Source organism: Glycine soja, chromosome 18, assembly GCF_004193775.1.
Source record: "Glycine soja cultivar W05 chromosome 18, ASM419377v2, whole genome shotgun sequence".
Lineage (NCBI taxonomy): Eukaryota > Viridiplantae > Streptophyta > Magnoliopsida > Fabales > Fabaceae > Glycine > Glycine soja.
The window spans coordinates 44,267,529-44,291,614 of NC_041019.1; the positions used below are offsets into that span (position 1 = coordinate 44,267,529).

General features: G+C 31.2%; 1 protein-coding gene across 1 annotated transcript; it reads right to left on the reverse strand.

Annotated features, from left to right (window-relative positions):
- Positions 1 to 18,737: 18,737 nt before the first annotated feature.
- LOC114394673 (L-type lectin-domain containing receptor kinase S.4-like) lies at positions 18,738 to 21,149 on the reverse strand. The gene has a single exon (XM_028356344.1). It carries the CDS (start codon positions 20,923 to 20,925, stop codon positions 18,901 to 18,903), a length of 2,025 nt encoding a protein of 674 aa, XP_028212145.1. The 5' UTR covers positions 20,926 to 21,149; the 3' UTR covers positions 18,738 to 18,900.
- Positions 21,150 to 24,086: the final 2,937 nt, after the last annotated feature.

The following is a 24,086-nucleotide window of genomic DNA, read 5'->3' on the forward strand; positions in this document are numbered from 1 at the left end:
ATTATAACCTAATATAGCTATATTTGACAGTTTAGTTTGTTTTTACTAATTAAACAACTTATTTGAATGTTGGATAAATAAATTTTTTAATAATTTTTAATATTTTTTAAATGCTAACTTCTAATTTGTTTTAATATCTTATCAATTATCAATTATATACACTATAAAAACAAGCATTTAAAAAACAACACTGTTTTACTGAAAATAATGTATAGAAAAACACTTTATCTCTTTAATTTCTAAGTTTACTTCATTTTCCGCCCTAATTTATTAAATTAATCATTTCATTCCTCAATTTCACACTTTTTTTGCAACTTTATCTATATTTGTGATTTGACCAAAAAAACTAGTGGAACAAAATATAGAATGTTTTAAAAGAGTAAATTATCAAAGTTTTAACTCCACCAACGTGTCCCCTCGATCTTTTTTGCACTCCTTTTTTTATTTCCTTGTTTTTGATTCTTTTTCATTTTATTTTGGTTGTTGGCATTAGCTTTCCGTGGAAATCGAATCGAGGAGCTCCACTTTATCATTCCACCTGATCACAGCAATTGAGATTCTTTTGTTAGCTTTGGATTGTATTGGATCTATCTGCTCTGCTTTCTTTTTCATTCAAAATTTGCATCTTTTTTTCTTCTTCTTTTTTTTTGCTTCCTGCTTTTCCCTCTCTCGGTGGCTTAAATTAAAGTGTCCATTATAATCTATTAAAGTTGAAGATTGATCTATCTGGTTACTCTATAAGTAAAATTGCTTATAATTACGTTATATGTAGAATTGCTAATTCTTGGTTTATTGTCTTCCCAATACCTAAGTGATTAATGCATTTTTCTCCTAATTAATTCGTTTATATTTCTTTCCTTTAGTCGTTTAGTGAATCTAAATCTCATAATTTACTAAAACTTTCATGCATTGCTGTAAAAAAGAAGAATAAAAAAAAACATTTCTTGCGTTCTTTTCACAAAAGTCATCTCTCCTATTATACGAAAATAAAAGTGAGCAATTTTCCTTTATTAAGAGAGGATATATATATATATATATATATATATATATATATATATATATATATATATATATATATATATATATATATATATATTACAAACACATCTTTTATAAATGACATTGAGTATATAACAAAGTTATTTTTCCAGAAATATCACTAAGATGATAACACAAATGTATAAGTACATTCCCAACTAAATCTTTAAAATTAAGGATATTACTCTAAATAGAGAATTTAAAAATACTTTATTTTTAGATCTTGAGAACAACAAATAAGTGATAATTTACAAAACTCGGGTCAAGATACAGGAATGATAATATTCACATTACTGTTGCAAACTTGCAATTTGTTCTATTATAAACGTGTTATAACTAGATAGATCATTTAGGAATAGTTTAAAAGTAATTTTTCAATGCACATTACCAATAATTCTAAAAATTATCTATAACAAATATCTATTTAAATATTATTTAGTACAAACCAAATAATAAATAAAAAATTCCAAATAAACAAAATGAGATAATAAATAAGGAATAAAAAATATCAATATATTATTAGTCTAAGAATAACTATGTTCGAATCTCTTAAATAAAATTTAAGTTCAAACTTTCTAAAAGAAAATAAATATAATTGAAAAGAAAAATTTATATATATATATATATATATATATCAAAGATAACATTAATCCATTCCAAACATGAAGTATCTTTCCTAATTTTCCTTAGGACTTTTGCTTTCACATTATTAATAATATGGAATTGACATAATAGGTTGTTAAACTTGGAAACACAAACTCCAATATATTCATCAATGTAAGATCTTTAACCATAACAATAACTTAGAGCAAGATACTATCTTTTATAAACATTTAAATTTTCACCTAATTTATGTTGTTGATATATTTCAGGAAATTTAATATTTTTAAAATGAATCTTGTTTGAATATATAAAATTATAAATGCAAGAAATTGCAAATAATTCTTTAAGAACATTTTTATTTTACGTTGCTTGATTGGGTCAAGTAGCCCAAGAGAGAGACGCAGTGTACAAGCCAAATTTTACCTGCTATAGAAGGTGATCATGTAAATTATACCTGTTACAAAAGGTTCTTCCAAAGGGCCAAAACACAACCCCTCTCACTAAACTACGCCATCGTGTGGCACAGCTTCCACATCCAACCTACGACGGCGGAATTTCGCGTACAACAGTGCGCACAAGTTCCAGGTCCTTCCTGCAAGCAAGCCTCCTATCGTATACATGGCCCACTCTTTTCTATTCTTGATGTTTTCCCCTACTCTCTATTCTGAATATGAACCATTGGCCATCAAGGGTTTTTCTGAAATCTTTTTGCGCTAAATTGGAAAAGCATGAGAAATATCACACTAAATTGCTTCAACTATTTTGTGCACTCTCCACAGTAATACTTTTCTTTATAAAAATTCTTATGCTCTTCATCAAGCTAAGAAAGAGGTAATGGGTGGGGTTGTATTTTTCTCTATGATGTTCTTCCATGAGGGCGTGGAGATCGATGGACCTCATAAGTCCTTTCATTTCATTATTTTGATTCTATGAATGCATGTTTATATTCTTGATACTGTTTTTATGTTGTTACGATGTTGTTATATTCATGTTAGTGGATTGAAATAGTTATTAGATGCTACTGTTATGCTGGAAAAAAAATCATATAACATGAAAAGTGTTGTTAGATGTTGTTGTTCTTTGATATATCTCTCTTTTAACAAAAAAAAAAAAAAAAAAAACTTCTTGCGGGTGCATTTTACGAAAAAAGTTGTGAAAGTTTTTAAATCTCGTTTCAACTCTCTTTTTGTGACTTTTAACCTTTACAGGTTATTTTCATACTCTTTTATTATGCAACAATTTTTTTTTTCTTACAAACAAAATTAATTATCTTAAAATCACTTTTCAACAAACTTATCTAAACAAAAATTAATTCTTATTATAGTTGATTATAACAATGATCTTATTGAAATAATTCAATTTTTGCAATCATCCCCGACACACGCTAACTAAGAATTATAAAATTCCTAACCAAACGACCTTAAGATTATACAAAATAGGCGTAATTGAACTTTTTGGCCCCCTATTTTTTAATGTTTCATAAATTTTGCCACCAAACCATGCAATTTGCATGTTGTGTCACCAAATTTTTGGAATTTTACATATTTCATCACTCAACTTTTTTTTGCACATTTTACTCCTCAACGTTCAAAAAATTGTGCAGTTTGCCACACCATCTTCAAATTTTTGCACATTTTGTCCCCTATATTATAATTAAGCATTTTTGTTTTCAAAATCAAGTGACAAAAGGCGCTAAATTTTGAAAGTCAAGTGACAAAATTTGAAAAAAAAAATAGTTGGGTAAAAAAATGCATGAAAATTTGAAAGTTTTGAGACAAAATATGCAAATTTTATCGTTCAGAAGCAAAATACGGGAAAAGTGAAAAATGGTTGAAAAAAGTGTAATTAAGCCTTTGATTCAGTGGAAAAATTCGCAAGTAAGAAATTGGAGCTTTTGATTCAATTGTCGTTTGGAGTCTTCTAAAGTTAAATCAAACACACATTAGGAAATTAACAACTCATGTATCATGCTTAATTGAGTAAACTAGATCCTTGCTAATTTTATTGGCAGATACTTAGTTAACAAATTTATACATGTATGTATATTGACCTTACAAACTGAGTGGTGAGTCAAGTTTTTGCAACCATGCAAAGGTGTGAGCACATACTCTATGACACCTTCCTATTCTCCACCAACACAAGCGACAGTGCGAGGTTCACCTCCGGTGTGTACAACACGTCGTGGTTGCAGTGCATAAGGATGTAGTTGTCGCTAATTGCGAACAAGAACCGACAACAAAGGCATGGCTGTTGACAATGGCGATGGTCGACATAGGGAGAGACATGAGCACCATGTGGGGAGGACAGAGGGAGGGAGGTGCTTTAGGGTTTGAGAGTGGGGTGAGGTGCCTGGTGAGTGAGTAAAAGAGATAAAAGAGGGTATGTATTTTTATTCCTTCAAGTTGTTTCATGTTTCTCTAGGGTGCAGGAAGAAAAATTAGGTACAGGAAGCAATGGCCCAATCATAGAAGACAAAACAACAATGAGACAAATGCCCAATCATCTTAGAATGGCAAGTGGGTTGTATTGTAAGTTTCAAAGCAATTTGTCTTACCGAAGCATGTGGAATCTCCTTTTCCTTAACCATTCACATTAAGCTACCTTTTCTTTCACATTTTTTTTATTGGCGTGCTTTCATTCCTAAAGGTATTCTCTTTCAATAGTGGCCATCACTGCTGGGATCTCTTTCATTCAAGGCTATCATGATTGGAAAGTGATTTTTTTTTTCATAGCAGCATGTACTTTAGTGACAAGTTGGTGCACATTGATAATTACTCAATTTTTCTAGGTTTCAAAAGAATGTAAACCAAGGGGAAAAGTGCTTCTCAATAAGCCAATCAAAGTCATCTCTATCCACTTTGGTTTGACATTTTTTAAACTTGAATTATATGCAAATATTGCGGTATAGTTGACATGAATGGGAAAAATAACAAGTTTTTTATTTTATTTTTTATGCAAGTCCTTTTCTTTTGAGTGTTTGTGTAGAAGTAGAAGGGACAATTTTTACGAAAAAGTGAGTGTTTGGTTACCAGTTAAAATGACCAATTAAGTGGACATTGAACGTCACTACTTCTTCATTTTATTTTTTAAAAAGTGTAACTTAAAACTACGTTAATATTTATCCATTCATAAGGTACACAAAATACAGAAGTAAATGATAAGAAATGTCATGAAGGAGGAGATAACCACTCAACAAAATAAGGTGCCAACGAGGGAAACCATAACAATTGTTACTTACTGATTTTCCCATTTCATTTCATCATATCCAAAATCTTCTATAATCGAGACGTACATCATAGCATATAAAAACAAACGAAATTTGTCACAGTGAGAAAAGATAATAGCATATAAAAACAAACGAGATTTGTCAAAGTTAGAAAAGATAAGGAAGTATATCCCAGCTCATTATAATGCAGAATCAGATCATTTCCCCTCTATCATGGAGAAAGGAATGAGGTGAATATTTAGCAAAGGAAAGAAAGCTAGTACCCAGGTCTCTATTTCCAAAACACATGAAGTTGATTTTTATAAAAAAAAAACTTAAAATAACATTGTATCATATATTTTTTATTAACTTGTTGTAAATTAACATTTTACTGTTTTTTAACCAATTTTTTAATTTTTTTACTATTGTTTCTCTAAATTTTTTTTATAATTCATTTGAGCCAAATAGTTCATCAATTCACCAATTCATCAATCTAACCAAGTGATTCACAGTATGTTTTGATTTCACGTTTTAAATGTAATTTTTTATATTTTAGATCTAATTTTTAGAAGCTAATAATTATAACTTTTACGTCATAACTGTAATTCATCCATTTCAACAAGTTTCCAAACGCTCTATCAATCCAATTTCTAACGCACTACTCATCATCGTCAATACAACTGCTGATGAACCATATTAATCAATGTCTCTATTACTTATTTTTTAATCAATGCCTCTATGTAAAACCATATTGTAAGACATTGGAATTGACCGAAAAGAAAGGAGCCATAAAAGTAGTGAATATATAAAAAGTGGATCCATTATGTGATTTTATACTTTTTTTTTTATGTCAACAATCTCTATGCCTCCATCTAAAATTGGATAATGGATACTCTCCTTTCTTCTTGCTTCTCTAGCTAAAAAGACAAATGAGAAAAAAAATGCAAAATATATTTAATGAGAGTGAACAGATGATGGAGAGAGAGAGGGATTAGCGAGAGATAGAAATAATGTAAAGAAGTTAGATAAGGAAGTACCCGGAAAGCTTTTAATCCTTATCAAGTTCTTCCCTACTTTTCAATTCTTCATGCATGTGGTCAAATTTCTTATTTTATGGAAATTATATTTATTTGTTTAAAATAAAATAAATAAAAATAAATTATGATTAATTTAAAAATATGAGCTTTATCTTCCCCTCTAAATTCATTATCTAAAAGTAGTTGTTAAAGTTATTTTTCTTTCACTTTGCTGTATCAGAATTCCCTTTCTCTCCACGACCTCATTATGCACGGATTATGTTGTGGGGTTTTGTTAGATGGTTAATTTAACCCGTGTTCCGAAATTTATTATAAAGGGAAAGATCCTATCAATTTTATTTAAGAAACGTAGGAAGGTATAACTACTAACTTCTAATTAAATGTAAAAAATCATGTCATCCACATGAAATCAAACACGTTATCATCATACTTTATATTCAGCAAAACAACATCTCTAACCATGATACCAAGCAAACTTATTTAAAAATTTATCTCTTTGTATATATTTTACAACTTAAACAACTCTTAATTTGCTTCTGCTCTTAATTCTTAAATGCAAGTTATCTAGGATCTTTTTATATATCTCATCTATTTAGCGCATGTTTGTATTCACAGTGGACTTACAGCAACAAGAAATCCAATGCTACTTCACCGCAGAAGGATCAAAGATCGTGCTTCTGGAAACTTAGGTTGGGATTGCCCTAATAACAATCCAAACAATCATTTAATCTAATGGTCTTCCTTCTCTCGTATCAGTACTGACATATATAATTACTACGGTTGTTGAACTATTTGTCTGAATTTTAAATAAACATGGCTTGATTCTTTTTGGCAATTGTAGCTTAACTTTTTAGGCCGGTTAAAATGCTCCAAACTAAGCGAGACAGGCTTTGCAATGTGTAGCTTGCTTTTAAAAAGGTGAAAGAAGCAAGATCCGTTACAGACTTACAGTTGCTTTTACATATTTGGTTTATCATGCTCAACGGTCCCATAACGTGAAAGCGAGAACTAATTACTTTAGTCAAGAACCAAGATGTGAAAAATTATAAATAATATACACTCATATATGCATCCATATATGTTTCTAAACACAGTGATAAATGTCCACTTCTTTTTGAGGCAGATTTAGATTATAAGAAGAGAGATAGAAAGGGAAAAAAATAGACAGAAAAAAGTGATAGATGTGATAAAAAAAACAAAATAAGGTGAAAATCAAATAAAAAAGAAAGTAGATGTATGTTTATTAATTGCTATTTATTTTTAGAAAGGGAAAAAATGGACAAAAAATTATAGATGTGATAAAAAAGAAAAAGAAAATAAGGTGAAAGTAAAAAAAAAAAAAAGTAGTTGTATATTTATAAATTTTGTTTGTACATAAGTTAATTAACTTTTTTATTAAAAACATATTATATAGAAAACATTTTGGTTGGAGTGCAAAGTACAGATAAAAAATTTTGAGTTTTTTTAAAAAAATTAGAAGGCAAATTTAGAAATTTTATTTCTGTTTTTCTTTCTTTTTCTTCTTCTATTTTCTCTTCAACAGAAAAATTATAATTCATGTTTTCTCTTGTCTTTATTTTCTTTTCTCTCGTGTAATCACATGATAAAAAAAAATTCTCTTTCTCTGCATGCCAATCATTTTGTTACACTTCTCTTTTACTTTCTATTTTTTATTGCATACTTTCTATATTCTGTATTGAGTAGCTACCTTTACACAATGATCACGTAGCTGCCATTCGCAATACAAGATCATATGTAATCCGTGCAAGGCAGGCAATCTAGAAATTCAAAAGTTGGTACCATATAGATATATATGTATGTCGATAACTTAATATTCCTGCAAAATATTTGCGTTATGGAACTGTAACTATCCTTACCCATAAAAACTGGGCAATCATATTCAGATATGGAACTTTTAACTTCGTTGTGGAGTTGGACAGCTTTCTCCTTTTTTCATTTTCATCAATTATTAACTGATCTGCCACAAATTTGCCGTTTCTAGCGTGTCAATGTGAAATTGTAGCCTGTGAGCTAATCGGACCAACATCTTAGTATAAATTAGTATTAAAGTTTGCTTCTTCAAAACTGAACTTCTCGGTAAATATTAATTTTTTCTCAAACATACATTTTGAGATAACCAAATATGATTTTTGATTTAGTACTATCATAATTAGAGACTCCCCAGTAATATCTCAATGTATTTCTATAAACTTCATCCATTTGGATTAATTTATAATTAATTTTTCAATTAAAACTTAATCACACTTAAAATTCTTTGTCTCTCTTTCCAAAGAGTATATGCTACGAAAATTGAATTCAAGTTCTTTTTCACAAACTCATGGTATTATCGACTGAGCTACACCTACCAAATATGATTTGAAAATTAATTTTACTCTCAAACTTATTTTTGGAACACTCCCACTAAAAATCCAAACATACCCTTGTAGGTTAAGGTTAATTGATTAGATAAAAAATAGTCTGATTGTCTGGTCAAAGCGAGTAGGTTCACTTATCTAGCGAGTCAAAGTGATTCTAAGAAATTAATAATTACAATTTCTACATTTCAAACATAATTTCTTCTTTCTCAATAAATTTCTAAACACGCTATAATTTTAGAAGTTCCTATCAATAACAACATCGGGGCAATTACAACTGCATAGTTATCCATGTTTTTGGTAATCAACACGCAGCTATTATCACAATTTTTTTATAAACAAAAACATTACATAAATAATAAAAATACTTAAATTAAGCACAAGTTATATGCAACTCAAGACTCAATAAAATTGGTACACACCAAAAAAATATTAAGCAAATAGTTAATTCCCTCTGTTGAGAGAAAAAAAAAAAAGGAATACACCAACCGACTCATGACAAAAAGCCACTTCCCCTGCAACAGTGGTCTCTTATAAAACACTCAAAAAAGAGAAAATCATCTAATATATCTAATGTAAAGGAGTAGTACGTGGAAATGTCCAAAATGGACATATTTTATTGTTGACACTTGGCTTGCTAATTGATAAAATTGTAATTACTTCTTTTTTTTTCTTATATTCTAGAGTCTTCCCTCACCAATTGGAAATGTCCAGAAAGGAAAGTGTCCCTACTTCTTTTTTTTTCTTATATTCTAGAGTCTTCCCTCACCAAATGGAGTCTTTTCACTTTCCTTTATTTTTTCTGCAACTCAGTTTAAGATGAAAAGACCAAAAGGTTCTGACAATTGTTCTTCCACCCTTCATACTCAAAGTGCTTCATCCTTCTTGTCATCTTGGCAGACTTGCTTCTTCTGTCAATTATGTGGAAGCACTGAAGAGATTTTGACAAAGAAAAATCTTCAAGCCATTGAGAAGACTTGTATGTTCAAAACTAGGTATTGATTTTTCTCATGAGTTTGTTGTTTATTTTGTTGTTAATATTCTCTATTTGTTATTGTCAATGATGAAATTGATGATGAAACCCCTCTACACAAATATATATATATATATATATATATATATATATATATATATATATTAAAATTAATGGTTAAATTTTCTGATTTTCCTCACATATTTACTCTCTTAAAAATATATACCTCAAAACCATTCATGCTAATTAATTTTTCTTAGATTAAGTTGCTTCCATTGTTAGAAAATATCAAAGGTTGCTTGATAAAGTTTAATGGCACTGCATTTTCTGGTTTCATTGTATGTATAAGTATCACACAACTAGCATGATTATAGCAAGCATGATGTGCAAGGACAGAGAAATTAGTCTAAACATATTATATCATTAAAATAAAATATTTTGTTTTAGTAATATTGAACATGACAAAAAATTCCCTCTCAAAGTTTGTTACAAATAATTTTATGTTCCTAAGTTTCACTTGAAAGTAAAGGAACATTTGTATTTTAGTAAATTTTTAATACAAGCACCAATCACAATTTAATTGACTAACCCCTATTAAGGGAAATAACAAAAGAGGAAATGGAATTGTCAAAGAAGGTATCTCCAGCAAGATATTTACTACATTCTATGTTCTTTTTTGTTTGAAATGCATAGTTTGAGGGATGATGTATTATAGGAAAGCTCAACAAGAAGTAGGGACAAATAACTACATGATTTCCCTTATGTTAGTATGTTTATAATTTTTTTCTTCCCATAATATAGATTTGGAGGCTACAATAGGTTGTGAATTATCCCCTGAGGCATGTGCCCAGGCAGATCTTAAGTTGACTTATGGTAAGCAAAAAGAAGAGCAAAAGCCTAAGGCCGCTAATATTGCTTTACTTATGCAAAGGTGGGTTCAATAATTATATGGATCAAACTTCATGTATTTTCTTAATTATTGAATGTTCAAGTCTATATTTGCTTCTTTTTTACCCCAATTATTTATGATTTCAGAAATGAAGCTCTTCTGGTCGCTTTTGATGTTGTTGTTGTTGAAACTTCAAAAGAGGGAAAAGTGAAAGTTGATATCAATGGGAAACACAAGGTGCTATATATACATAAGCCCTTTATACTTTTTATATGTATACTTTAGTTATGATTCAGAACATAGGGTTCTTCTTAAGTTTGGTTGAAAAGACTTAGATGTTAATCTGTTGTAACAGGAATACAATAACTATTTTACTTTTGCTAGCTTCTGTTATTGAATTAGATTGCCATAATTGCTTTGGTTGATTTCTTTTACTTTTCATACCTCCCTTTAGTCTATAGATAAAATATGCCCTTTTCAGATTTTTTTTCTTTTCTTTGAAGCTTAGGTATGGCTTCCAAACACATCTTGAAAGAGCTCAACGATTTGCAGGATGATCCTTTTACGTCATGCAGATAAGCTTCTCGATCCTTTTTTCTGTTTTTTTTCGTCTTTTTTGTTGGGGTGTATGTAACAAAAACTATTATTTGTGATTATATATTTATATATTTATTGCAATGTGTTATCTAATATATCTAATGTAAAGGAGTAGTGTGTGGAAATGTCCAAAATGGACATCTTTTTATCTTAAATCTAGATTTCATTTTTTAGATTCAGACATGAGTTTTGATTTAGATTATGTTGTAACAGTTAATTAATTCAAAATATGCTCTTTTATGATAATTTTTATTTTATTTTCATTCATTTTTTAGATTTTGTTTTTTTTTTCTTTAAAGCTTAGGTATGGCTTCGAAACACATCTTGAAAGAGCTCAAGGATCCGCAGAAAGATCCTCCTACATCATGGAGATGAGCTTCTTTATCCCTTTCTCTGTTTTTTTTATTTTTTGTTGGGGTGTATGTAAAATAAGAATTGAAGGAGTTTTTGTTTTTATCTTTAAATAAATTTCTCGAGGATCAGCAGAAAAATTCTTATACGTCATGCAAATGAGCTAGCTCCGATTTCTTCTTTTTGGGGATGTGTTTTGTGCCTATGTAATTTTGTGTTTGTTTTAATTATCCATTTTCCTTTGTATTTTTTGATGTTGTGTTTCCAATGTTATTTTTTTGTTCATCGTAACATGTATACTTATATTTTGATATAAGAAATGTAAATTTGGCAATTGTGTAGAGTGATAGTAAGAAATGTTAAGTACTTTGTTGAAAGACAATGTTATTTAAGAAAACTTAGTTGTCTCTGGCCGAACTCCTAATTTAAATTTGGCATAGATATCATGGCTTATGTAGTGTCTTCAATGTCTTGCTATTTATCTAACACATGGCTCTATGTGAAAATATTTAAATATTTGTGGGTCATTAAGAAAAATTTAAAACCTGTAAGGCATCCAGATGCAACAAGTGTAGATGATCATGATAAAGGTTAGGTGATAACTTTATCAATATTGAAGAAGAAGAAGAAGAAATTGATCAAGCTGAGATAGATGAAACAGGTGATAGTGATGGGCAGAGAAGAAAAGATGTAGATTTGACAACTTTGAGAGAGATAAAAAATAAAAAACTCTCTGGTATTTTTTTATTATTATAAAGATTTGGGACTTGAAAAAAATATATCTAATCACAGAAAAGATGTAGATTTGACTGATTTGAGAGAGAGAAGAAAATAAAAAAATTGTTTCTCTGCCTAACGATAGAAGACTAGACTAGGAAAGTTATACAGTAGAGAAAAAAATTCTTAGAGAAAATGTGCATATTTGACTATTTTGGGAAAGAGAAGAAAATTAAAAAAAAAATATCTCTCTCTACCCAATGAAAAGGTGAGGCTAAGAAAAATAAAAAAAGCTCTCTCTCCCTCTCTTTTCCATCTAACTAAGAAAGAAAAAACGAAAAAAAAATGGTAGCTTGTGCAACTGATGTCCATTAGAGACTACAAGATAAGATGGGACGGGACGGGATGGTAAGAAAAATTGTCATTCTTCCCTCCCTCAACCCATATGCAAAATACCTATCCATTATTTCTATCTTTATTTTAAGCCTAAGCTTTCATTTTCTCTTCTCATCATCTCTCTCTTGGTTGGTGTTGTATTTTGGGTTTCTGTTAAGGTTTCATGGTATAAATATATGTAAAGGAGTAGTAACAGATAAATTTGTAATTTTAATGGGTTTTGTTTCGTTGTTTCTTTTTGAGTTTATGGTCTCTATAATGTTCGTTGTTGCTCTTTGAGTTTAGGATTTCCATTTCATTGATTACAACATCAACACCGAAGAGTCAAGTATTGTCCTCAGAAATGGTATTCTTCTGCTACCCATTTCTTTTTTTCTTAATCGTTTTCTCGGTTTTGTCTAGTATTGGCCTCAGAAACGGTATTCTTCTGCTTCCCACTTTTTTCCTATGAATTTCTAAGACACAGGAGGGAGAGAAGAGAATATAGACAAGGAAAGTGAGATAGTTCTGAGTTGATAGCAAAACAACAAAAATCTAAGTATGAACTCGGATTGAGTACCGATTCATGGGTGACAGTGATATTTTGCTTCTTCAAAAAAACACACATGAATGAATTATTAGCACTTTAGCGGGTAGAATTTCAAACCAAAAAAACAATGTGTCTAAAACATTCAATATTTATAGTTAATGGATTAATTGGGGCCAATTATGTGTTCAATTTTTTGAAGGATATTTTTTCTGAATCCACTTGGGTGCAGAGAATTGATTTCTCTCTTACTATTTTTTATCATTCTTCCATTTTTGAATGAGTCAACCCGTGCGTACCTCCCTGGTAAGTTAGCTAAGACAAAATGAGCGGGGAAATATGTTGTTGCAACAACTGAAAACTTGATTACTCTTCCTCTGTTCTCATGTTGTTGTTAAGTGTTTATTTTTTTCCTCTTGACTTTGTTTGAGTGACTGTTGTTTAATCTTTTTTACCCTCTTGGCTAGCAGCTCAATTTTGCTTGTTGTTGTGATGTTGTGATTCAAATTTGCTTTTTGTTTTTCATATTTTTCAACCATTTTAAAAAAATGTATTTTTGTCCATATTTCTTTCAATTTACTTCTCCTGTTCTAAATTTTTTGTAATCTTTGATGATATATTTTTTTGTTACATTTTTAAATAGAAAGATGGCTCACTTTCCAAACAAGATAAAAGATATAAATAGATCTAAAGAAACCCTATAACTTGTTGTCAGAATAACTGACCTTTGGTTTGTTGGAACACGAGACAAGTCCGAGCAAGCAGGGATGGTTATAGTAAATTCCAATGTATTGTTGGACATTTTTGTGTAATTGATCTCTTTATTATGTTAAAATAAGAGTGCACGCTTGTTTTAATGTAATAACAAGATGTTCGGCTTAGGCAAATTTTGGAAGTTACATGGAAGTTACTAAAACTTCCATCAACGGTTGGAAGTTACATGGAAGTTACTAAAACTTCCATCAATGGCAGTTTTTAAAAAGAAAAAAACTTCCATCAACCGCCAAAAACCACATGTTCTTTGATCATAAATAATCATTCTGGTTCAGAAAGCATAACGGGTGACAAAACATATAAGACCAAAACAAAACTCTTGAATTATAATCTTCTGATTTTATCCGATTGAACAATTTTGGTTGAACCCCGAAATTTGATTCAATCTGAAAGTGTTATACATGACTTTAGATTTATCCAGTATTATCTCAATTTTCAAATTAACCAACAAAAGATTGAATCAAAATTTTTCGAGATGACGAACGATAGTTCGAAGATGACAAGCAAGTTTGCGAAGTTGGACAAGTTTGAAGGGCAGGATTTCAGAAGATGGCAGAAGAAGATGCACTTTCTCTTGACAACATTGAATGTGGTGTATGTGCTGAGTACACCGATGTCGGTGTATATGGAAGATGAAACTCTAGATCAAACAAGGAAGCGTTCGAAATGGGAGAACAACGATTACATTTGTCGTGGACACATTCTGAACGGTATGTCTGACTCTCTCTTTGATATTTATCAAAATGTTGAGTCTGCTAAGGAATTATGGGACTCTCTTGAATCCAAGTATATGGCAGAAGATGCCTCAAGTAACAAATTCTTAGTTAGTAATTTCTTTAATTACAAAATGATTGATTCGAGGTCTGTTATGGAACAATATAATGAACTGATGCGGATTTTGGGTCAATTTACTCAACATGATTTGAAAATGGATGAATCCATTGCAGTTTCATCTATAATTGATAAACTGTCTTCTTCTTGGAAAGACTTCAAGTATACCTTAAAACATAAGAAGGAAGAGTTGACTCTGGTTCAACTCGGTAGTCATTTCATGATTGAGGAGTCGCTGAGGGCTCAGGAAATTGACAAAGTTAATGATAAAAACGTAGCAGGTTCCTCTTCCGTTAATATGGTAGAGGAAAATGGAACAGTTAAGCAAAATTACAATGCTAAAGGTAACAAATGAAAATTTCAAGGAAATAAGAACAAAGGTCCAAACAAACAGACAAAATTGTCATGTTGGAAGTGTGGGAAACCTAGTCATTTAAAGAGGGATTGCCGGGTGTTCAAAGGAAAGAACAAGGCTGGTCTAAGTGGGTCTAATGATCCTGAAAAGCAACAAGGTCAGATTGTAGTGAATAATTTTAATTCGAATACGAATTCAAATTATGTATCACTAATATCTGATACATTCTATGTGCAGGATGATGACGTTGCTTGGTGGTTTGATTCGGGAGCAACAAGTCATGTGTGCAAAGATCGTCGTTGGTTCAAGGAATTTAGACCAATCGATGATTGCTCTATTGTGAAGATGGGCAATGTTGCAACTGAACCAATTCTAGGATTAGGTTGTGTGAATTTAGTTTTTACTTCCGGAAAAATTTTGTATTTGGATAATATCTTATTTGTACCTGGTATTCGTAAGAACTTATTGTCTGGTATGGTTTTAAATAATTGTGGTTTCAAGAAAGTACTTGAAAGTGACAAGTACATCTTGTCAAGACATGGTTCGTTTGTTGGATTTGGTTATCGTTGTAATGGAATGTTTAAATTAAACATTGATGTTCCTTTTGTTCATGAATCTGTTTATATGGCCTCGTGTAGTTCTATAACTAATATGACAAAATCAAAAATTTGGCATGCTAGATTAGGATATGTTCATTACAAAAGATTAAAAGATATGTCAAAAACAAGTATGATTCCTCCTTTTGATATGAACATTGAAAAATGCAAAACTTGCATGTTGACCAAGATCACTAGGAAACCTTTTAAGGATGTTAAAAGTGACACTAAAGTCTTAGACCTTATTCATAGTGATTTGTGTGATTTGCATGCTACTCCATCATTAGGTCATAAAAAATATCTTGTTACTTTTATTGATGATGCATCAAGGTATTGTTATGTATATTTATTAAATACAAAAGATGAAGCTCTTGATAAATTTAAAATTTATAAGAAAGATGTAGAACTTCGTCAAAATGGGCTAATCAAAACTCTTTGTATGGATAGGGGAGGTGAGTATTATGATCCGGTTTATTTTCAATCTACTGGAATAATACATCAAACTACAGCTCCCTATATACCACAACAGAATGGTGTAGCCGAAAGGAAGAATAGAACCTTGAAAGAAATGGTGAATTCCATGTTATCCTATTCGGGTTTAAGTGAAGGATTTTGGGGTGAGGCTATGTTGACAGCCTGTTACTTGTTGAACCGAATTCCTAACAAAAGGAATAAGCTTACCCCATATGAACTTTGGCTAAGGCATATAGTCAAGTGTATAATGGGAAGTCTAGACACTTGGGTGTTAGACACAACATGGTTCGGGAGTTAATCATGCATGGTGTGATATCAGTGGAGTTTGTGAGAACTCAGCATAATTTGACCGATCATTTAACCAAAAGGTTAAGTAAAGATCTCGTGAAAAGGTCGACTGTGGGATTAGGATTAAAGTCCATCTGAAATCTCTTATGTTAAGATACCCAATTCCCATCTAATATGACATTAGGTGCTGGATTCAATGTGGAAAGCTTAACATGTAGAGATTGGAACACATCATCGAAAGTATCCCAAAAGGAATGTGTTCGGTGCTGTAAGTTAAGGAGGTTGAAGTATAACTTCTCAATGGTTCTTTTGAAAAATTGCATTTGCAGGTGCAAGAAAGAAAAGGACTACCTATATAAGCATGAAGTTTAGCCGCTTCAAGAAGCTGGGACTTGGCTTTGATATGCTTATGAAGGATAGCAACATAGGCTAGTAAACTAGTGTCGAGCAAGAGTAATGTTATAAACTATTGTGCAAATTATCTTCATGTATTCATTATGAATAGAAAGGGTTCAATCCTTAGTGACACCCTGATATTCGAATATTTGAAACGTGTAATTTGCTAAGATGAAATTCAATCGTCACGATATTCCATCTATGCAGTAGTTTGTTGTATGTTATGACTTTGGTGATTTGATCGGTAATTACACTAAAATGGGGGAGGTTTGTTGGACATTTTTGTGTAATTGATCTCTTTATTATGTTAAAATAAGAGTGCACGCTTGTTTTAACGTAATAACGAGATGTTCGGCTTAAGCAAATTTTGAAAGTTACATGGAAGTTACTAAAACTTCCATCAACGGTTGGAAGTTACATGAAAGTTACTAAAACTTCCATCAACGACAGTTTTTAAAAAGAAAAAAACTTTCATCAACCGCCAAAAACCACCTGTTCTTTAATCATAAATAATCATTCTGGTTCAGAAAGCATAACGGGTGACAAAACATACAAGACCAAAACAAAATTCTTGAATTATAATCTTCTGATTTTATCCGATTGAACAATTTTGGTTGAATCCCGAAATTTGATTCAATCTGAAAGTGTTATACACGACTTCAGATTTATCCAGTATTATCTCAATTTTCAAATTAACCAACATGTATCATAATTATTTAACATTTTTTTAGTTTTGTTCTTTAGTAAATTATTTTTTTCACTAACCATTTGTTACATGCTTTGCCATAAGCAGGGTGACCAAATTCATGTGGTTTGTAAGCGAGACCAACTCAAGTCATGGAAGCCAATTTTGAAAGAGAATTGTACTTATATGATGCACAATTTTAAAGTGGTCGGTCAATACAGAATTTGTGCACACCCGTATAAATTGATCTTTATTGGAGTGACTGTTATTAGAAAGACTGATTTGGTTGATGTGCCTTTAAAAACACATAATTTTATTAAATTTGTCGATGTCATTAGCGATAACTTTGAGCGCGGTTTGTTGGTTGGGGAGTACAGCTATTCTTTAGCCCCTCATTTTTAAATCCCTTTTGCAAATATATAAAAGTCATCTTTTTATAAAATGTTTTTCATTTCTATGATTGTTTAGATATTATTTGTGTAGTTGATGAGTTGATCTTCCAATAGATTTCACTAGAGAATACGAGAGTTGTTTTTAAACTAAAAGATTTGAGGTTGTATTATTTAGTTTATTCCTACATTTCAAATTGTGGTTTCTACATGCTACACTCCATTGACAATGTATATATGTTTTTAAACTACATAATATATGATTGAGTGATATATTTTTATGAGTAATTTAAATTTACATTCATCTTGAATTATCTAATTTTGCTCTTAATGTCATTTGTTTATAATAATGAACAATTTGTTTTCAAATTATTTATTATAACAATTTATAAATTGATCATATATGAGAATTTTATGATTAACTAACAATATAATTTGTGCGCATTATTTATTTATTAAACTAGAGTTGAAAAGGGTAACATCATTAAAGTTTATAAGTTATTTTCATTCATTTATTTAATCAATAAATTGTTGGTTCAATTATATGACATAATTTATCATATATTATTGACACATCACTTGGATAATAACAAAATGAGAATTTTGAAAATAAAAAGAGAAATAGGACATCATGATAAATATATGAAACATGACATACCACGTACGCGTAATAGCTAGTGTTGTGTGAAGTATAGTACAAATACATATGTCCATTTTTAAAAGTAATAGAAAGAATCCAACTATTTTTATACAACAAAAATTAGTTTAAAAATGATTATTTTATACTTTTTATTACAATTTTTTTTTCTTTTTGGCATTTTTTTTTTACTTTTTAATCTAAGTACAATATCAATACTAAAAAAAAAACGAAGCACAGGGGAGCTACCTATGCGAATGCCCGGGTAACTTACTAGTTTTAAGTAAAGACATTGCCCACCAACAAAAAGGAATGATCGTGCAGTGTTGTTGCTTGGCAACTTCAAATGAAAAAAGAATAAAACCATTCAATTCTTGTAGGCAGTCCAAGTAAACCACAATTGCAACCTTTTTTTTTTTTTTTGAACAACAACAATTGCAACTTAAAACTACATTTATAATATTTATCCATTCATAAGAAACAAAAAATGCAGAAGCAAGCAAAACGAAAGCTCATCTAATCGGTATTAAGATTTTCCTAGCTATTTTAAGAAATGAAGGGGGAGATAACGACTCAACAAAAATGGGGTGCCAGGGAAGGCATCATAACAATTGTATCTTACTGATTTTTCTCATTTCATCGTATCTAAAATCTTAAATCTTCTATAATTGAGACATACACCATATCATGTAAAAACAAAAGAAAATTTTCAAGTGAGAAAAGATAAGTAAAGAAAGTATATATATCACAGCTCAGTATAATGCAGAATCACCTAGTTTCCCCTCTGCCATGGAGAAGGGAATGAGGTGAATTAGCAAAGGAAAGAAAACTAGACTCCATGTCTCTATTTCCAAAATTGGAGCCTGAACTCATCTTATCAAAGGATGAAGATGCAAGTGAGTGCAAGAACTCATCAAACCCCTCATGGTGACTTATATCCCCTGGCTTTTTCAAGTCCTCTGGCACCTCAATTTCCCCATCCAAATACCTCACCACTTGCCTCATGCTAGGCCTAGTAACAGGCACATCATTTGAGCACATCAACCCCAATTTCAGCACCACTATCACCTCCTTCTCATCAAAATAGCCATTTAGTTTTGGGTCCACCAAATCAAGTATTCTCCCTTGTTTGTACTTTTCCCACACCCAATCCACCAACACCAACTCTTCTGGCAATGCCTTAGGCTCGATCGGCCTGCGCCCGCAAGCCACCTCAAGCAATAGTGCCCCAAATGCAAAAACATCTGAGCTTGTTGTTGCCTTTCCTGTTCTAGGCAACTCAGGTGCCAAGTAGCCTAATGTACCCACCACTCTTGTGGTGCTTGGGTTAGCCCCGTGTTCATACAATCTTGCTAATCCAAAATCACCTAATCTTCCATTAAGCTCAAAATCTAGCAGCACATTGCTAGCTTTCACATCTCTATGTATCACCACTTGCTCATAGCCCTCGTGTAGATACAAAAGAGCTGAAGCTACACCCTTTATGATCTTGAACCTGTGCTCCCAATTTAGGATAATCTTTGGCTCATCAAACAAGTACTTGTCCAAGCTCCCATTGGCCATGAAATCATACACAAGCAAGAGGTCGCCCCGGCGGCGACACCAGCCGAGCAATTGAACCAAATTCCGGTGGCGAAGCCGGCCTATGCTGGCGATTTCTGACACGAATTCCCTAAGGCCCTGCTTGGATTCGTGCGAAACTCGTTTCACGGCTACTTGGATCTTGGAATTTGGCAATGTTCCTTTGTAAACTCTGCCAAAACCACCCTGCCCAAGAAGTTCTTTGTCCTTGAAACCTCTAGTGGCCTTCTTGAGCTCTTGGTAGGAGTACCTATGTGGCCCAATTTCAAGCTCCCATGCTTCAATCACATCAGCATTCTTGATTTTTCTGTAGAAGTAAAGGCCAATAGAGATGGCTAATAACACAATAACAAAAACTGAGACAGAAACCCCAATTATCAAAGATGTTTGTTTCTTCTTTGGCTGAGGAAGCTGTGGGAGAGAAGAGAGATCAAGGGGTGGTGCTGGACCATTGATTTTAAAGCTCCAACCCAAGATGTAATGAGAGCTAGCAAGCAAACCAGTTGATGCAGAGAACCCAACATACATAATATCATGAAAAACGGGTGAAAGATCCACATTAAAGGTTAAGAGTGGGGTTTTGGGCTTGGATGAATTTGGAGAAAGTGCAACACTTATAAGATTCAATTGAGAATCATAATCAACCCAAGCTAGAATCGGTTTCCCACTTTTGAGAGTGAGACCAACCAAACTAACATTGGCAGAAGCATTGGACTGCATGCTATTGATGTCTATTCCAACATGGTTGTCATTAATGTCCCCAAACTCAAAGTCTTGCACAGTGTCAAACTCAACAGCAAAGATGTGGTTGGAGATGTTACCATTATCACTTGAATTAAGGAGGCCAAGGTACTGGCTAGGTAGAGCCTTGAGATCCTTAGAAGTTGCTATTGTGAAAGCTAAGCCATGGCCACCTAGCTTGGGGTACTCAGGGACAATAGCTAGAGCAAAAGAGGAAGAAAAGGAGAGAACTTTACCACTTGTGGAGTTCTTTAGTTGAAAAGGTGATGGGTAAAAAGCATGACCCATTAACCTGCTGGAGTCATTTGTCAATTTGAGTATTCCATTATGTTCTATTTTAGCCACCCCATTCATGGTTAGGTTGCTAGCACCAACATCCTTGAATCCAGCATAGAGAAGCTGGTCAACTTGGCATGAAACTGGGATCAAAAGGAGCACCGTAAGAGATAAAATTTTCAAAAGGGTAGCCATGATGAACAAGAAAATAGATGGAAATCAGAAAGACAAGAAGAAGAGTTTGAGATATGACAAAGTTGATGGAAGTGTGGTGTAAAATGAGATAAGAACAAGCATAATAGGTTGTTGTTGTTGAATAGAGAAAAGGTTGGTGAGATAGATCTTGAAGGAAGAAAGAGATGAGGGTGGCTAAAGAGTAAAGAGGAATGATATGAATTATGAAATGAAAAAAGCACACGATGAATGGTTCACATGGGTAAGAAGTTATAGAGGAGAGAGTGAAAGCGAAAGCGTTACACAAGAATTCAAAAAAGTCTACCCTTCCAATAAAGGGAACAAAAATGCACGTAGTTTTGTGAGAAATAATGTTGTATAGAACTTTTTCTGGTGTATTTTAGCAAAAATAAATAATGCTGCTTTAATTTTGTGAACTTATGAGTTAAATAGATACTATTATTTTATAAAATATATTATATATTCTAATTTTATTAGTTTTATTTCTTATTTGTTAAGTTTTACATAATTATAACTAAATATATATAATTATATTATATATTTAATTTTACAACTTAGATCGCATGGTCCTGAATTAGTTATGAGATAAGACACGGAACATCCATCCCTCTCTTAAACTCCTGAACTGAAAGGGAAACATGTTGAGAGTGACATGTGCACTTTTATTTTCGAGGCTTTGCAATTTGGAAAAATATGATGAACCTATCAAACTCATTTTTTGTGGTGTATAAAGTGGAAATGAACTAATAAAGAAAATAAATGTGGTGATGAATTGATAATAATTAAAAATGAAAATCGTGTTTCTTAATCTAGCCGATTTAGTAGAAAGTCTAGATGGAAGACTTGGCAAAAATACAAGATAAGTGGGGGAATTGGGCACCACTGCCTTTGGCTGCTTCTTATAATTTTAAATCCTCTATTTCGTACTGTCATTTTCAATGCCAAGCTAGTGCAAAATTCTAATGAACGCTGACTTGGATGCTTCTTTTAATTCCCATTCTCTAATTCGTACTTGTCATCTTTAATGGTAACAAGATTACTGCACTGTCTCGAGAGAAAGAGATGGATTTTTTTTTAAAAAAATATATTTATATATTTCTCTTCATTTGTATAAATATGTATTTATTTTTATAAAAAAAATTCTCGTCACTTTTATTAGATTTTATTTTGTGTCTTTTCTTTAGATATTTCTCTTTAAACAATAATGGATCCATGATTCATTTTGGCTCATTGTAGTTTTTTTTTATGAGTATATATTTGTTATATAATTTTATAATTGGTGAAAAATATAAATTAATAAAATAATCAGATGTTTATAATAGTTATACAGTACCATAAGTGTATATGATAAGGATGAAATTATATCAATATAATTGAAATAATTATTACATCATTTAATAATTTTATATAGAATGTGATCTAGCTTTATCGATCAAAATATTAAATTATATTTGTATATTATTAAGATTGTATGGATTAATTTTTGTCAAAGTTGAACATCGATCCATATTTTAATATATTTTGAAAATTTTTATTTTAATCTATATAAATGAGATAATAAATATTTTTTTCATTAATATGAAATTTTATCATTTGATCTATGTGAAAGGAATGATATAGACAATCCTGTATGAGAAGATTTTCTGGTCACAAAGGTTAATTGAATAGTTGTAATGTTTTTAATATTTAGAGGATTAAGTTGAATTTTTTAGTATTTAACAGAACAAATTGAACTCTTGATTATAATAAAAAGAAGAATTGTATAATTAAAAAAAAAAATTGAACCACTTGCTCCATGGTTATGCTGAGATGAAATGAGAAAACAAGATTTTTATTGGTGGCTCTAATGAGTTTGAACGGATTATTTGCTTCTTGATTATCTATATTCTTATTGAACCAATATGTACTTGTCCTGCGTCAAATCTTATCATGTTTATCTAAAACGAGATAAAAAAAAAGATACCAACTATTTTCAACTGTCGTCATTGATGGTAAAGAACGTTTGGTACAACAAATAAAGATTAAGGAAACAGTGGTCAATCTTCCATTCTTCTTAATTATACTCTTTTTCTAAGGCCAACAAGGTGAACAAGTGACTCACTACAAACCCAAATGGTTTCAACGCACAACCTTCATTTATTCGATTGGCAGGGTGCTAACTGCTAACTACTAAGGGATGAATATACTACAAAATGTCTATTCTATAAATATAAAAAGAAAAGAATATGTTCCGAACTCAAATTCTTATTCATAGTTAGAGTCATTATTTGAGGTATTATTTATTTTGATGCTCGATCGTTTATTATAATTTTATCCTTAAAAAATTTCTGGATGAATTAAAAGAAAAAAAATATTTATGAATTTTCTTTAATTTATACTCTTAAGTAATACGACACTTTATGATATATCAGATTAAATCTTCCATTCAAGCCTAATTAAGGGGCAAGAATGATGATTTGGGTCTCACAGTAAGAGCGAAATGTTCATGTAAGACTTTCTCATCCGATACAAATTTAAAGCAATCTAATCTAAAACATTAAGAAGTGTCTATCTTTTTCTTTTTTTTTCCTGTTTGTTCGCTCCTTTTATCATTTTTTTCCACCTGTTTAGGGATATCAAATTTAGTTATGATCATAATTTTCAAAGCTATCCCACCAGGGATCCAAAGGATATAAATATGAGCTAAAATTTGAAAAGGCTTCTTGATATTGCGGGGTGGGTAAGGGAATCATTAATAACACACATAAAATCTCTCCAAGTCGTCCACATCACTTTATCTTCCTGGTCTAGTCTAAGCTTTGAAAGACGACTCAACATACCAGCATAACACTCCAAACCCATTTGCCAACTATGCATTAAAGAAATGTACTATAAAATTTAGTAGCTTTTTGGAGTGCGAATTTGGGACAAAAACTTTGGGTTAGATGCCTCAAGATTATTTTAATCCATAGACAGCGCATGCTCCTTAATTTTATAAAAGAAATTTATTTGCAAGAATATCTGTAGCCGGAGTTGTTTAAAACTATCTTAGACTTAGTCTTAAATTTATCCGTTATTATATTATTTTTTTTAAATTATTCTTAAATAATTAATATATGGAGAAAGAATAATATAGTAGTAAAGTTTTAATGATTAAAGTTAAACTCTCTCATTCTCCAATT